General features: G+C 39.7%; 1 protein-coding gene across 1 annotated transcript in view; it reads left to right on the forward strand.

Moving 5' to 3' along the window:
- The window catches only part of LOC124864217 (protein sidekick-2-like), a 146,217-nt gene that overhangs the window by 103,998 nt on the left and 26,060 nt on the right, over window positions 1–16,159 (forward strand). The window contains exons 13-24 of the mRNA XM_047358903.1: window positions 237–413; window positions 665–801; window positions 1,447–1,594; window positions 2,685–2,825; window positions 3,129–3,310; window positions 9,708–9,823; window positions 10,059–10,254; window positions 10,360–10,458; window positions 11,280–11,471; window positions 11,595–11,716; window positions 11,828–11,937; window positions 13,560–13,710. Coding sequence (XP_047214859.1) covers window positions 237–413; window positions 665–801; window positions 1,447–1,594; window positions 2,685–2,825; window positions 3,129–3,310; window positions 9,708–9,823; window positions 10,059–10,254; window positions 10,360–10,458; window positions 11,280–11,471; window positions 11,595–11,716; window positions 11,828–11,937; window positions 13,560–13,710 — 1,771 coding nt within the window. The remainder of the gene's footprint in view (window positions 1–236; window positions 414–664; window positions 802–1,446; window positions 1,595–2,684; window positions 2,826–3,128; window positions 3,311–9,707; window positions 9,824–10,058; window positions 10,255–10,359; window positions 10,459–11,279; window positions 11,472–11,594; window positions 11,717–11,827; window positions 11,938–13,559; window positions 13,711–16,159) is intronic.

Here is a 16,159-nt window from a genome sequence, read left to right on the forward strand (position 1 = left end):
CTGTATGTGTGGCAAAGACAGAGAGAGATGTTTTTCAGATTCAGAACACTTTGATACCCACTTCACAAGGCTTTTCATCAGTGTCAGCAGCTTCTGTGTTTGCCCTATGATCTGACACAAGGAAAACAGATTTACTGTCACAACACTGGAGTAAAAGGTGTTGTGGAAATGCATAAGCTTGTGTATGAGTGTGTGTCCTGGTGACTGTGTGTATGACACACTTTTCAAACCTGCAGGTATGTGTGGGAGAAGAGCGGGTCGGTGATTGACGTGAACTCGTCACCCCGCCTGCGTTTGGATCCTGACGGGACCCTTCACATCTCCCAGACGTGGTCGGGCGACATTGGAACATATACATGCAGGGTGACCTCGGTGGGGGGCAATGACTCCCGTAGTGCCCACCTTCGAGTCAGGTCTGCACCTTATCTAGTTTATCTCGATCTTGATGTGTGGGTTGTTTCCTTGCTTACTTTTGTCTGAGGAGGTCATGATTGATGGATGTTTTCTTCACTGTTGAAATTTATTGTTGCTCCCATCTGTAATCGATGAGCCACCTCCAAAATTTAGAATGGAAGGCTCACAGCTTACTTGTTAAGATATATTGTTTGGCACTTCTCCTGTCTTAATTACTTGTTTCTCACAAACACACATATGCATAATACAGGCAATTGCCTCATGCTCCAGAGAACCCAGTGGCAGTTCTGAGTAGCACAGGAAAGAGGGCCATTAACCTCACGTGGGCCCAGGCCTTCGATGGCAACAGCCCACTTATCCGGTACATCCTGGAGGTCTCTGAAAACAGTAAGATTTTACTTTAAATGCTTCTTGTTTATCCTTTTATAGTGAGGTTTCTACTTCTTTTTAGTGCAATTCATTAATTTGCAGCCCCTCTTATTATATTATGTCTCTATTGTTTCCCTTAAATTGTCAGTTGCGTCCTTTCAAGCCTTCTGCAATCAGTATAACTGAATTGTCTCACCCGCTCGCTTCCTTGCAAACTAAATTGTGTCAATGTCCACTGCTCTTATCTCCCTTATTTTTCCTCCTGATAACATCAAAGAAGTTACAATGTTTTTCCCCATAGAGGGTAAATTGTTTGACCAGTTCTCATTTAAGCTTTGGCTGAATTGAGAAAATGACAACTCATTGAAAGGAAAATGAATCTGAGGATGCAGATGGGATCTGGGTTTTAGATAATTGAATTGCAATCTGATCTTTAGAGGGAGTGCATGCGAAATAAATGACTTGTTTGTATAGATAGCTTCAATATTATTACAGAAAATGAAACAATAGTGCACAATAATAACCTAGAAATAACACAGAATTTAAATTTGAGTTTGCCTATACAGAAGAGATGCTCCTGAGGACTCCTCATCCTCAAAACAATGATTTAATATTTAGGTGATGTTTCTCACATCTCTATTTCTCTTATGTTTTCTATCTCAGATGCCCCTTGGACAGTACTGTTGGCAAATATTGAGCCTGAGTCTACTGGGGTCGTCGTTGGTGGTCTCATCCCAGCACGCTCCTACCAGTTCCGCCTGTGTGCTGTCAACGACGTGGGCAGAGGCCAGTTTAGCAAAGAGACAGATCGGTGGGTGCTCTAAAAGCCCTAAAACACTGCTTGAAGTCTATATAACTTAATTTGTACACTGGTTCAGAGAAAGTATTGCACTTGGAGGGCTTTTATTGCCCTGGAACAACTCGTTCTCCACCCACGTCTTCTCTTGGCAGTTCAATAGAAAATCCTGTAAGACCACTTTTTGTTTCGCTCTTCACTCCTGCTCGATTGAGGAGGAGATGAGCAAGCTTTCGCATGGGCTTTTTTTCCGAGAAACAAATGTGGATGAGCTGAAAATGCGCTTTGTGAAGATTTGATGGGTGCGCTCACACAGCTTCATCTTTTTCCTTCATATGAACTGTCATTGCAGCGCTTCATGAGCGAAAACTGAGGCTTTAAAGAGGCACACACCCAAAATCTCAGGTGGATTCTGTCGATTAGCGAGACCAAACAATCTCACAAAGGGCAAACCCAGACAAGATCTCATATTATTCACCTGTACACACAATTGTTTGACATGGTCCGTGTCAACATTCGCTTCTTTTACACCTACAAGTGAAACCAACCAAGGCCCATCACGGAGCTTTTCCAACCAAGCGCTCATTTATAGAATTCCCCCGTGAATGCACCAAAACAAGGGGGAACTGCGTCAGTGAGAGCAACACTTTTTCTGAGGCACCTCTTTGATCTTAAACACTCTGCTTTATCTCCTCCAGAGGGCTGCTCCAGCACATTGGGAAGAAATCAAGATGTCATCTTAAATTGACTTAAAAGGAATATCTTCATGGATCTCTCCTTCTTGTTCTTTGCTATCAATCTCTCCATCGTGGCGCTCCACTTTTGCCAAGGCCTCTTTGATCTTTTCTTTGCCACAGCAAGTGGTCCCTCTGCGGACAGCAGCATGGGGAATATGTTCTGGGCTAAAACACGACCACACTTCCCCAACTTTTCTTCATGGAGAGATTTAAAAAAAAGAAATACAAAAGCAAGGCTTTATTATGACTTGATGTACTATGATGAAATGGGATAGAAATATGCAGAAACGTGTGATAATTAATGCATGGCTTCTCTCCTTGTCTCTTTTTGTACCTCTCTTTCCTCTGTTGCTTTATTTTTGCTGTAGACTGACTCTACCCGAGGAGCCTCCCAGCGCACCACCTCAGACTGTCATCGCAAGTGGCCGCACCAATCAGTCCATAATGATCCAGTGGCAGCCACCACCGGAGAACCACCAGAATGGACCTCTTCAAGGCTACATCATCAGGTAAAGACAGCCTGCCATTTTTTTTCTTTCGGAGGATGGGGGTCTTGTTGGGCAACTTCTGTTTGGATGCGATAACAAGTGTTAGGTTTTATTTGTGATTTTGCTCTAACAAGTACTTCCCATTAATAGCTTCCTCTCATTTATCTGTTCTCACCTCTGCTTTTGTAACAATTTTCAATAGCTCTTCCACCTGTTTTAACAGTCTCTTTTTTATATTTCTGTTCTTTTTTACCTTCCCAATATTGTTATCTGACTGTATTATCCTTGCCTCCTGTGTCCATCAATTACTCCCAATGTTGCCAGGTACTGTCTGTCAGGGCTTCCAGTCGATTGTCAGATGAAAAACATCACCAACCCTGACCAGAGCAGCCTGATTCTGGAGGACCTCATCATCTGGACAAACTATGAGATTGAGGTGGCAGCCTACAATGGAGCGGGCACAGGCATCTACAGCCATAAAGTTACCGAGTGGACCCTGCAAGGAGGTAAAAGCAACAAACAGGACTAATAAGTTGAATAGCCTCAAATAAAAGATAGTCTTTATGCATCAAAAACTCCCACTAAGTGTGAGGAAAGTTTATTTAATTTTACACATTTCATTTAATCTATGCTTAAATGTTTCTCTGGGACTGATAGTTAGCCTGCAGCATAGAACTTGTCTATAAATCTATGCAATAATATGATTTTAAAGATCAAATTAAGAGTTTTCTTGCTAGTTTTCACCTCAGTAGCATTAAAAAGACATACAAGTTCCCACATTGGTAAGGCAGCAGTATTTCTGTTGCTTATTTTAGACGTTTGCAGTTAACACAGAAAAGCAGGGTTTTAAAGACACCGCTCACTGGCCCTGTAGCATTTTTTTTTTTAGGTTGTTAAACATTTTTATAGATGTTTCCTGTGCAGCTCAAACTTCCTCATTGCCTCATCACACACAAGAATGGTATGTTCATCTTTTTGTTTTTTTTTTTTTTCCAAGAGGCCCTTGGAATATAATATAATATAATATAATAGAATAGAATAGAATAGAATAGAATAGAATAGAATAGAAATATCATTTATTGTCCATCAGTGGGAAAAAAGGTGTACCAGCACCAAAGTGCTAGGCAAATAGAAGCATGTAGATTCACACAAAAGAAAAAAATATGTACCGTATTTTCCGCACTATAAGGCGCACCGGATTATAAGGCGCACCTTCAATGAATGGCCTATTTTAGAACTTTTTTCATATATAGGGCGCACCGGATTATAAGGCGCATAGAATAGAAGCTACTGCAGTCAAACGTTTGACTGGGGTTGCGTTATGCATCCACTAGATGGAGCTGTGCTAAAGAGAATGTCAACAAAACAGTCAGATAAGTCAGTCAGTCAAACTTTATTAATACACTACAAACCAGCGTTCTGATAACTCCATTCACTCTCATGGTAAGGTCTCCTCTACATAGAATTCTATTGAATAGAGCCAACCGCACGTTAGGAATGCATTGGAGTCTATGAAGTTGAAGTTGAAATCAAACGTTAGTTAAAACGTGAAAGGGAACTTTTCCCTGATTCAGTAAACACGTAAAAGAAACAGTTTGATGCACTAAATCAAACGTTAGTACTGTTAACCTTTCCTGTTTCTGTCCCCTGACCGTAGTCTGATGACACAGGGGAGACGCTTTCTCCAGGGCCGAAGTTACTAGTTTCCTCGGGGTTAACTCCCTCACTCATACGTTGCCGAGTTGAGGATGAAGAAACAGCATCAAAACACTGAGTTGTTGACGAGATTCGGGGTTCTTTTTAATGACTTTGCAGCACGTAAAAACACAGGGCTTACAGACTCATACACCGCTGCTCCGGTCGCCGTCTCTACCCACCCCACACACACAATAATACCGACGTCACTCCTTCACTCTTGATTCTCAGCTACGGCAGCACACAGCGCCACCTCTGTCCGGAGGAGTAATGTCAACATCTTCCATACACACACACGAAACATACACCCCACACACTGAGCTTCTAATCACATATAGTTCAGGCAATTCCTGCAAAAGTACATTCAAACGTTATACACACACAAGTGGTGTTGGACTAGGAGTAAGCACAGTACAGGTGTTTACCGCTATTACTTCGGCGACGCCCCTGACTACGGTAGCCGTAATGCTGCAAGCGGTGCGGCTTTGTAGTTTACCAGTCGTACTGAAACATTTTGACAGAGCGCCGTGTACAACCAGTATGGATCAACCAATTAACCAATTGATCCATATATAAGGCGCTCCGGATTACAAGGCGCACTGTCATTTTTTGAAAAAATTAAAGGTTTTTAAGTGCGCCTTATAGTGCGGAAAATACGGTATATAAAACCCAAAAAAAGGAATAAGAGACTGTGCAGTAAGGGTAAATTTACAACATAAGGAAAAATGACTGTACATTTATTAAAAATAGCATACCAGCAAAATGTAGACATGAACATGGGATGAACAAAGTGAAGATTTTAATAATAATAGAAAGCTTACAGAAGTGCACAAGGAGAACAGGACATGCGGCATGGGGAGAGAAGCAGACGGTGTAACAGGGCAATGGAAATACAAGCAGTTTAATGGAAGAATTCAGCAATTAACAATGAAAACCAGTGAGCTTCAATACTGGGAGAAAAGTGGATAATGACATAGGTACAGTTGTGGCAGAATGAAAGCAGAGAAGCTGAGGGAGAGAGACTAATTAACAATGAAGGAGCAGAACTAAAACACAAATAAATTTCCAGCCAAGGGGGAAAGACTACATTGATCTAAGAGAAATAAATGAAAATGCACACTGAACAGAACACAAGAATATATTAAGCCTAACCCACTAAGCACAAAGGAATGAATTAATATGGAATGAGTTGTAGGAATTTAATTAACACCAACGAAAAATAAAAAACACAAAAGAAACCAAAATCATACACGGATCGTAAAAGCAACTGATAAGCAAACTGATAATGTAAAAAACTGATAATGTAAAAAATATGCATGTATCTACAGTACTGTGCATATGTTTTAGGCAGGTGTGATGCTGTACAAACAGCTATCCTGTAAACAAAGGCTGTAAACAATGAATGTTTTCAGAAATATAAATGATGATTGTTTATTTTTATCAATTTACAAAATGCAAAGTGAGCAAACCCAAACATACAGCCTAAGTCATTAAGAACTATCGTCAGCGTAAAAAAGAGCAAGGCTTTTCTGCAAGTGATGGTATGGCCCCACAGAGCCCTGATCTCAACATCATGGAGTGTGTCTGGGACTACATGAAGAGACAGCAGGATGTGAGAAAGCCTACATTCACAGACGATCTGTGGTTAGTTCTCCAAGATGTTTGGAACAACATACCAGCCGAGTTCCTTCAAAAACTGTATGCAAGTGTACCTAGAAGAATTGATGCTGTTTTGAAGGCAAAGGGAGGTCACACCAAATGTTTATTTGATTTAGATTTCTCTTTTGTTCATTCACTGCATTTTGTTGATTGATGAAAATAAATGGTCAACACTTCCATTTTTGAAAGCATTGTTTGTTTACAGAATTTTTTCACACCTGCCTAAAACGTTTGCACAGTACTGCATATATCCTTATATATGTGCATAAAAAAGATAGATAGTTCTTCTCATTTTGGAGGTCCTGTAATGTTTTCTGTAGTTTAAACTAAGTTTAGACAAGGTATTTGACTTCTGCTTTTCTGTCACACGTAAATGTTTGAAATCCAACAAATTTTAACACCACACTAAGATAACCCAACTAAATACAAAATGCCATTTTCAAATGATGATTTCATTAATTTAGGGGAAATAAATAGCTCCCAGTCAACCTTGGCCTTTGTGAAAAAAGGCTGCAACAACTGCCATCAAGCATTCGCATTGAGCAGCAATTAGTCTTTTACATCACTGTGGGGGAATTTGATGTCTTTGTTTTAATTGTTTTATTTTAACCACATTGGAGGGCTTTCAAACATTACCAGCCTGTTAATCGTCACACCCCAGCATGTCAGGCAAATTTAAATTCAGACTTTGACTAGGCCACACAGAGATGTTTAGAGATAGAATTGCTGTTGTGTTTTAGATCGTTGTCCTGCTGCAGTACTGAGCTCAAGATCACTAAATAATGGCCAGACATTTTTTTACAGGTTTTGCCGTTAATTGTGACAAGTAATCCTGCTAATAAAGCAGCAAAGTAGCCCCAGACATCACACATTTTACAAAAGGCTTGAGGATCATCATGATGTTTTTTTTAGCAAATATGAGACAGGCTTTTTTGGTCATCTTTGGTTCTTTTGCAGCCTCCTTGACAAATCGCTAAAGCTAGGTGGCGACTCCTGGGAAGAATGGCCTCTTTTCCATGTGTTCTCAATGTGTGGATGATGGCTCTCATTTGGTTTGGTAGAGTCTACAAGTCTTGGAAATTACTTTATGACCATTTGCAGATAGATTTCAGTGCATTTATTTCTCATCTTATCTTGAATGTCTTTAGATCAGGGCATGATGTGTTGATTTTTTTTATATATGTTACCCTACTTCCTGTTGTCAGGAACAGGGACAGGTTTTATTGAAGTGATTTCCTGATTTTACAGGTCTGACAGTTATCAGGACTGGGTGTGACAAGTCAAACTGAATCAAAAATGTAGTAAATCATATATATTCTGTCATTTAACAATTACATTTGCATACAGGGCTAGGTCAATTTGGATAGTTTTTTTTCCTTAATGAAATCATCCTTTCATTACAACTTTACTCAGCTTATGTTTGTCTGATACATATTTAAAAATGGTTGATCTGAAAAAACTGCCACAAAAATCCAAAATATTCCTGGCAAGCTTCCCTTATTAATGCTTGCCTGGAATCATTTAATTTCTGTTGTTTTTATGTACCGTAATTGATGCAAAGCAACCTTAAGAGCCTAGAAAGGCGCTTCTACAAATAAAATGTATTATTTTAAATGTATTATTTGAAGAGGTTTAAACATGTTTGCATTCTACCACATTCCACCAAACGCACTCCTTATCTACACCAAAATTGAATATATTTGCACATGGATACTCATATTGGCAACAACTCTTGCCGAAGTAGAAAAATATTTGTTCTGAACTCTTAACAAATTACCATTTGGTTGACAAGTGTCACTCTTGTGACATACCTCTGCATGTTTCATGAGGAATGGGTTTTGGATGGCTTGTTCTCCACTTGTTCATGCTGGGTAAAATAATTAAAATATGCCATTTGCACTCTGTGGTACCGTCATGCTTACTGATTCTAATATCCTCGTCTTCCTTGTCTGCCCTGTTTACTCTTGTGAGTATCAAAGTCACCGTTAATATAAATCACCAAAATCTATGTGGCTTCCAAAAGGGAGTAGGCTTTAAAACGTCTGGCTCTTTAGAAAATATTCAAGCTCAGCCTTTAAATCACACATTACCATCCGGACTGTCTATAGAGTTTTATTGTTGGGTATAAATCTGAACACTAATGGGAGTGATTCATAAAAATGCTTCTTATACAAGAGAAACAGATAACCCAGTCTTTGCTTGCTTTGGTCAATATGTTGGCCAGTCACATCAAAGCTAATATTTAGTTGGAAATGCTGCAACAGTCTTTTCCTTACAGAGCACCTAAAGTGTTGAATATTTTATTTAGTTTTAGGCCCTTTAAAGTATTAAAAGGCCAAACATTATCATAATTGTGAATCCTTGTCATGCTAAATTAAGTGTTTGAGGACAGAATGGTGCATCAAACTCACTAAATATTCTCTCGAGCTCACATAAAAAAATGAATAAATAAATAAACCCCCCGTAACTGTTCCTCTACCTGTCCAGATAAGGTTATTTTGCAGGCAGAATTAGAAAACAAAATTCTTATATCGTCAGATTTTAAAACTGTGTTGTTAACCTTGTACACAGTTAATGAACTCTGAAACATTGCATGCAGATGTAGTAGAGGAAAATAATATAAGTTATTTAGCATGTTATTTGCAACATGATGCAGGCTCTTGGTTAGTTGGTCTGAGCTCTACTCAAATTTATTATGTCTAGATTTTTCAGCCTCTTTTCACAATTATCACCCTGCATATGATGTTTGAATATTTTTTTCTTCCGCCACACAATGTCTGCTGTTATTAGAAAAGGAATGGCATTTATTTCTGTCAATCTGTCGCAGTCAGATGATTACAAAATACTTTACATGTTTCAGGATTAATGGTTTCTGTCTTACAGGTATTCATTGTTATTAAAACCTTGTAAAAATGTACTCTTTTTGTGATATGCAGTACCTGTTTAATTAGTAAGTTAAAAATCTGAATCAGCTTAGATAAACTAATGAACTACTTTCCTTAGGAAGCAAAGACTGGTTTTGGAAAAAAATTATGTCTTCACAGTTTTCTGTCTTTTTTCCTTCACTGCAGAAAAAAAAAAGGATTTCATCTTCTGAGATGTTATTGAATAACGTCAACGACAAAGGTGTTCATATTCTTTAGCTTAGAGAATGCAGCAAGAACATCAAGACCAATATGGTCCCATCAATGTCATTAATATTTAACTCCCTAACTGTTTTCCGGTGTTACATCAGAATGGCATGCTCACTTCAAATCAACTGCTGCAGGGTTTACCTGGAAGCCGCCTGAGGCAACCGCTCTCACATCCCGTTTGACTGGTGTGTTCTTACTTTCCCAAATGAGCCAAAATACAGCTTCCTTCACCCTTATTCTCACGCTTTGAATGGAAGCCCAGTCTGAAAAGAATGCCTCTTGTAACACTTCAAGATCCCCTTTTCCCCATCTCATTACCATTCCTCTTTCTTTGTATCCGTTTGCTTGTCTCCCTATGTCTTATCTAATCCCTATGCCTCCTCGAATCTCTTGTTTTCTCCTCTATTTGGATCAGTGCCCACTGTGCCACCGGGAAACGTAAAAGCAGAGGCTGTCAACTCCACCACTGTGCGTTTTACCTGGAGTGCCCCAAGTCCTCAGTTTATCAATGGAATCAACCAGGGGTACAAGGTGAGCACCTCCTTTCTGTCAACTAGTGCACTCTAGTGGTCAGTGGTAGCAGGGCAGTCTTTTACCTTCATCTTATAAAGAACCAATAATATATCATTGTCAGAATGTTTGTGCTGAAAATTTAATATTCGGCTTGTTATGAGACTAATTGATGTGAATTGCTTATAACCTTTTTTTTTTTTTTTTTTTTCATTCATTGCTCAATGTCCCATGTTTGGTATCGCCTCATCTCCAGCTCTTGGCATGGGAACCCAGTCGCTCTAACGAGGTCACAGGGGTTATGGTGCGACCCAACTTTCAGGACAGTGTTCACGTGGGTTACATCTCTGGTCTTAAGAAGTTCACAGAGTACTATACTTCAGTATTATGCTTCACTACCCCTGGAGATGGACCCTGTAGCCCCCCTCAGCGGTTACGAACACATGAGGATAGTATGTGTTTTTTATATTACGTTTTATTCAGAATTGATTTAATTAATAATCAAAGAAAAGACTGATGTTTTTTTATTTAATTAGACATTCGTTTTCTACCTTTAGCCCCTGGTGCTGTGGGACACCTTAGTTTCACCGACATCCTGGACACCTCATTAAAAGTCAGCTGGAAGGAGCCACAAGAGAAAAATGGCATTCTTACAGGTAGCTAAAATGCATTATTGTAGTGCTTTGCAAAATAATTTAAATCCTTAAAGCTTTTCCTAGTTTGTCTTGTTATAAACACAAGTTTCAATATATTTTATTGGTGAGGTAAAATCTCCACTGACTCACTCCAGTAACCGTATGTATTGACAGTGCACCAAAATCATCAGGGAAAATCAAGTTGGCCACAATCCGAAACACATTAGTCAGTTAATAAATTGTTTTTTCACTACTTCAGTTGTCACTGGTGTCTTAACCTCACCAGATGTTTGCCACTCCTCATGCACCTTGTAAGTAGGTGAAGTAGTGCCAGAAATGTTTGGATCACTCTTGCTTAAAGTACAAATTTGCTTGACTAATAGTTGCCATATTTGACCAATTCACCCATCTGAGCTGTGGATCTCTGCAGCTACTCCAGAGTTACTTCTAGGCGACTTCTCTAGTTCATGCTCTCCTTGCCTAGTCCATCAGTTTAGGTGTGGCGGTTTTGGATTATGGATTAACTGAATTTGTCTCAGTCTTACTTTGGGTATTGATTTATAAGTTTAGTCTGCTTTAAATATAACCTCTATCTCTATCTGAACTGTGAGCTATGTTCCTCACTCTTTATAATGCTGTTTGTTCCCTCATGTTCTCTAATAAACCTCTGAGGTCTTCACAGAACAGTTGTATTTTTAATGAGATTAAATTCCTAGTCCTAATAAGTTATATTGAAGTATGTGTTTCAATGTTGAAGGGTTTTAATCCCTCCTTTGGGGCACTAAAAGTGCTCAGTTTTTTTGGTTTATGCTGCAGGTTTTTTTTTTTTTTATGTATTTCAGGTTATCGTATCTCCTGGGAGGAGTTTAACAGGACCAACACCAGGGTGACCCATTACTTGCCCAACCTGACTCAGGAATATAAGGTTACAGGGCTCACTGCCCTCACTACTTACACCATTCAGGTGGCGGCCTTGACTTCAAAAGGCCAAGGTCAGCTTTCTGCATCAACCATATCTTCTGGTGTACCTCCAGGTCAGTATTGAAAAGAGAGTTGAGACGTAACTTGACAATTACAGAAAAGGATTGAACAACAAGCTGCTTTTATGCTGTGATGCATGATTTGTTTGTTGGTTTAAACAAAAAATTATTTGACAGAGCTGCCCGGTCCTCCCACCAACTTGGCCATCTCTAACATTGGCCCACGTTCGGTCAACCTGCAGTTCAAACCCGGCTATGATGGCAAGACGTCAATTTCTTGTTGGCTGGTTGAAGCTCAGGTATGACACTTCACTTTTAACATATCAAGGACAGTGCATTCATTAATTTGGTTTCTTGTCAGTTTCATTTGCTTAGCTGATTATGCAAGCTCATGTCCCTGTGTGTTTCAGATTGGTATAATTGGGGAAAACGAGGAGTGGCTGATGGTTCAGGAGCTGGCTAATGAACTTGATGCTAGGTCGCTGGAGGTCCTCGACCTGAACCCTTATACTTTCTACAGGTGCACATATGCATACCAACAAACTGTTGCATTCATGCAATGCATATAAAAAGCATACTTCCCACTTTATTCAAATACAACAGAAAATATCTTGTTTTTTTGCAAGTTTAAATAGGTTGCCTTTTGGTATTATTTTATTTAGATGTATGTTTAAAAATATTATATATTGCAAAAAACATTCTAATTCCCAAAGGTTTTCCACATTTTGTAGCGTTATACCCACAAATTTCAACGTATGTTATTGATATTTTGTGTTATGGACCAACACAAAGCAGCTTGTTAATTTATGGTGATACAATAATGATGCTTTGTGTGTTGCCTTGTGATGGACTGGCGACCTGTCCAGGGTGTATTCCGCCTCTCGCCCATAGACTGCTGGAGATAGGCACCAGCTCCCCCGCGACCCACTATGGAATAAGCAGTAGAAAATGACTGACTGACTGACAATAATGATGCTTTGTTCAAAAAGTTGTTTTTTGAAAAGTACAGCATGCATTCATATTGAGCCCTCTTTTCTCTAACAACCCTAAATAAAACCCAGAGCAACCAGTTGCCTTCTGAAGTCAACTTAGTAAATACAGTTTCTACTTATATGTAATATTCATCTAACCATCTAAAACGAGTCTTTGAAGAAACTTGGTTAGTTCCAGTTAAAACAACATTTAAATTTTCCCTTATTTAATTGAATTAGTGAACAAACAGCATCATGAAGACCAAGGAACACAGCAGACATGTCAGGATAAGGTTGTAAAACAAGGGTAGGTTATAAAACAATATATCACTGCCACCATTCAATCCATCATCTGATAATTCAGAGAGTGTGACATAACTGCAGGGCTACGAAGACAGGCCAGGCAAGGAGAGCATTAATCAGAGAAGCAGCCAACAAACCCACAGTAACTCTGGAGGAACTACAAAGGTTTACAGCTCAGGTGGGAGAATCTGTAAACAGGAAAACTGTTTGTACGGCACTTTAGGAAGGGGTGGCAACATGGTTGCCACAAACCATGTATTGGGACACTGCAAACATGTGGAAAATGGTGACCTGGTCAGTTGAGACCATGCAAAATGTTTTGTGTGGTGGGAAACCGAGGCAGCCCATCACCTTTAATATACCAACCCAACAGTGAAACGTGGTGAAGACAGCATCATGCTATTCTTCAGCCAGGACAGGGACGTCGGTGTTGATGGGTAGATGAATCAAGCTAAATATTGGGTAATCCTAGAAGGAAACTTGAGATGCTAAAAAAGAGTTGAGACTAGCGTAAAAGTACACCTTACAGAAAAACAAGAAAAGGAAATGTGCAGCCAGAGATATAGTGGAAAGGTTTAGATGTTGGTCCGTTCAAATCCATCATCCTTTTCTTCTTCGCACTCATACTCTGTTTTGGGTCAGTGTCTCACATAAATCCCAATAAGATGAATCTTTGGTCTAAAACAATCCCATGTCTGAATACTTTTGAAAGGCACTGTCAAAGTCTTCCCAATATGTTACTATATTGTTTCAAACTATCTTCTTTAATCGTGCTTGAGTTCTTTTTTCAAATTAAACAATCCTAATATTATGACAAAGTACTCAGTATGGCGACGTATTTACTAACAGCGGGTTTCCTTTTTTTCAGGTTTAGGATGCGTCAGGTGAACATTGTGGGCATCAGTCCTCCAAGTCAGCCCTCCAGGAAGATCCAGACGCTACAAGCTCCTCCAGACCTCTCGCCTGCCAACGTGACCCTGCGCACAGCCAGTGAGACCAGCCTGTGGCTTCGCTGGGTGGTATGACTTCATTGCATACTGTTTCTCATAAAGACAGCGTGACACTGGCTTGTTTAATTAGATTTTCAGGGACATTTTTCAGATTTTGCAATGAGCGATTTGAAATGGCTTATTTTCTTTTAACATCTCTTTTGTGTATATTCTTTAAATGTAATGATGGAACTAAAAAGAAATTGGCGAAATGTCCTTGAGTTGTTAGATAAGCTTAGTAAAAACTCGATTTAGGTGATTAGGTATTCTAAAGTTTGACATTCAGGGACATTTTCAGCGCTTTCATAAATTTGTTCTTGGACTCTTGGGGCTTTTTAATAAGATAAATGAGTACATGCAATAGTACTGATAGTGGTGTTGAAACCCGGACATTCTGTGTCCTTGGGAAGGCTTTGTTCTGCATCAGCATTTGGCAGTATATTCTTTACCTCATCTGTCTATTAACATCCCTTCACAGCGCTTAAGACGTGAGTCACAGAGGTTTATCATATTATTGCAGCTGTTACATTATTAAACAGAGAGGATCTACCTGGATTTAAAGAAACAGAAGGTTGTCAACAGTGGAATCTGCTCTGCAGGTTGATTACATAGCTCATTGACTGTGACCTGTACTATAGCTGGATATTTTAAAAGGTGGGCCCTTTTTTTAGGCTGTTGCGCTAAAAACTAAAGTAAATCATAATAGATACCATGAAAATGTAAAGGAACAAGAAATATTTTATATAGTGACACCTTTAAACTAATACTTTATTGAATTGTGTTTTGCAATTGTGATTTGGCAATATTTTCTCATTCTACCTTGCAAAGATTCTCCAAATCTATAAACTTTTTAGGACATCTCTTGTTCACAGGTCTGTTCAGGTGAACTTTCAAATTTTCTATCAAAATTAGTTCCATACTCTAGCTGGAACATTGCAAAACTTTACCTCTCATGAGGCCATTCCTTAGTTGATTTGGTTGAATGCTTGAACTCACTGTAATGCTGAAAAATAAAATTGCTCTTCATTTATAGCTCTCTAGCGGAGACCTGAAGATTTAGGCCCATACTGACTGGTACTTGTAACTGTTCACAAAAGTGACCCCAGAGCATGATACTGCCATCACCATCTTTTACTAAGGGTGTTGTGTTCTTTTGTTGGTGTGCCAAAGATTAAGTTTGGCTACAATAGAACAGTCTCCCTCAAGGCTTTGGGTGATTTTAGGGAAGCCTGGATGTTTTCTTTGAAATAAAAGATTTCTGTCTTGCAGTCCTATTCCTTATTCTATATATACAAGTCCTTCTCAAAATATTAGCATATTGTGATAAAGTTCATTATTTTCCATAATGTCATGATGAAAATTTAACATTCATATATTTTAGATTCATTGCACACTAACTGAAATATTTCAGGTCTTTTATTGTCTTAATACGGATGATTTTGGCATACAGCTCATGAAAACCCAAAATTCCTATCTCACAAAATTAGCATATTTCATCCGACCAATAAAAGAAAAGTGTTTTTAATACAAAAAACGTCAACCTTCAAATAATCATGTACAGTTATGCACTCAATACTTGGTCGGGAATCCTTTGGCAGAAATGACTGCTTCAATGCGGCGTGGCATGGAGGCAATCAGCCTGTGGCACTGCTGAGGTCTTATGGAGGCCCAGGATGCTTCGATAGCGGCCTTTAGCTCATCCAGAGTGTTGGGTCTTGAGTCTCTCAACGTTCTCTTCACAATATCCCACAGATTCTCTATGGGGTTCAGGTCAGGAGAGTTGGCAGGCCAATTGAGCACAGTGATACCATGGTCAGTAAACCATTTACCAGTGGTTTTGGCACTGTGAGCAGGTGCCAGGTCGTGCTGAAAAATGAAATCTTCATCTCCATAAAGCTTTTCAGCAGATGGAAGCATGAAGTGCTCCAAAATCTCCTGATAGCTAGCTGCATTGACCCTGCCCTTGATAAAACACAGTGGACCAACACCAGCAGCTGACACGGCACCCCAGACCATCACTGACTGTGGGTACTTGACACTGGACTTCTGGCATTTTGGCATTTCCTTCTCCCCAGTCTTCCTCCAGACTCTGGCACCTTGATTTCCGAATGACATGCAGAATTTGCTTTCATCTGAAAAAAGTACTTTGGACCACTGAGCAACAGTCCAGTGCTGCTTCTCTGTAGCCCAGGTCAGGCGTTTCTGCCGCTGTTTCTGGTTCAAAAGTGGCTGGACCTGGGGAATGCGGCACCTGTAGCCCATTTCCTGCACACGCCTGTGCACGGTGGCTCTGGATGTTTCTACTCCAGACTCAGTCCACTGCTTCCGCAGGTCCCCCAAGGTCTGGAATCGGCCCTTCTCCACAATCTTCCTCAGGGTCCGGTCACCTCTTCTTGTTGTGCAGCGTTTTCTGCCACACTTTTTCCTTCCCACAGACTTCCCACTGAGGTGCCTTGATACAGCACTCTGGGAACAGCCT

Source organism: Girardinichthys multiradiatus, chromosome Y (assembly GCF_021462225.1).
Source record: "Girardinichthys multiradiatus isolate DD_20200921_A chromosome Y, DD_fGirMul_XY1, whole genome shotgun sequence".
NCBI lineage: Eukaryota > Metazoa > Chordata > Actinopteri > Cyprinodontiformes > Goodeidae > Girardinichthys > Girardinichthys multiradiatus.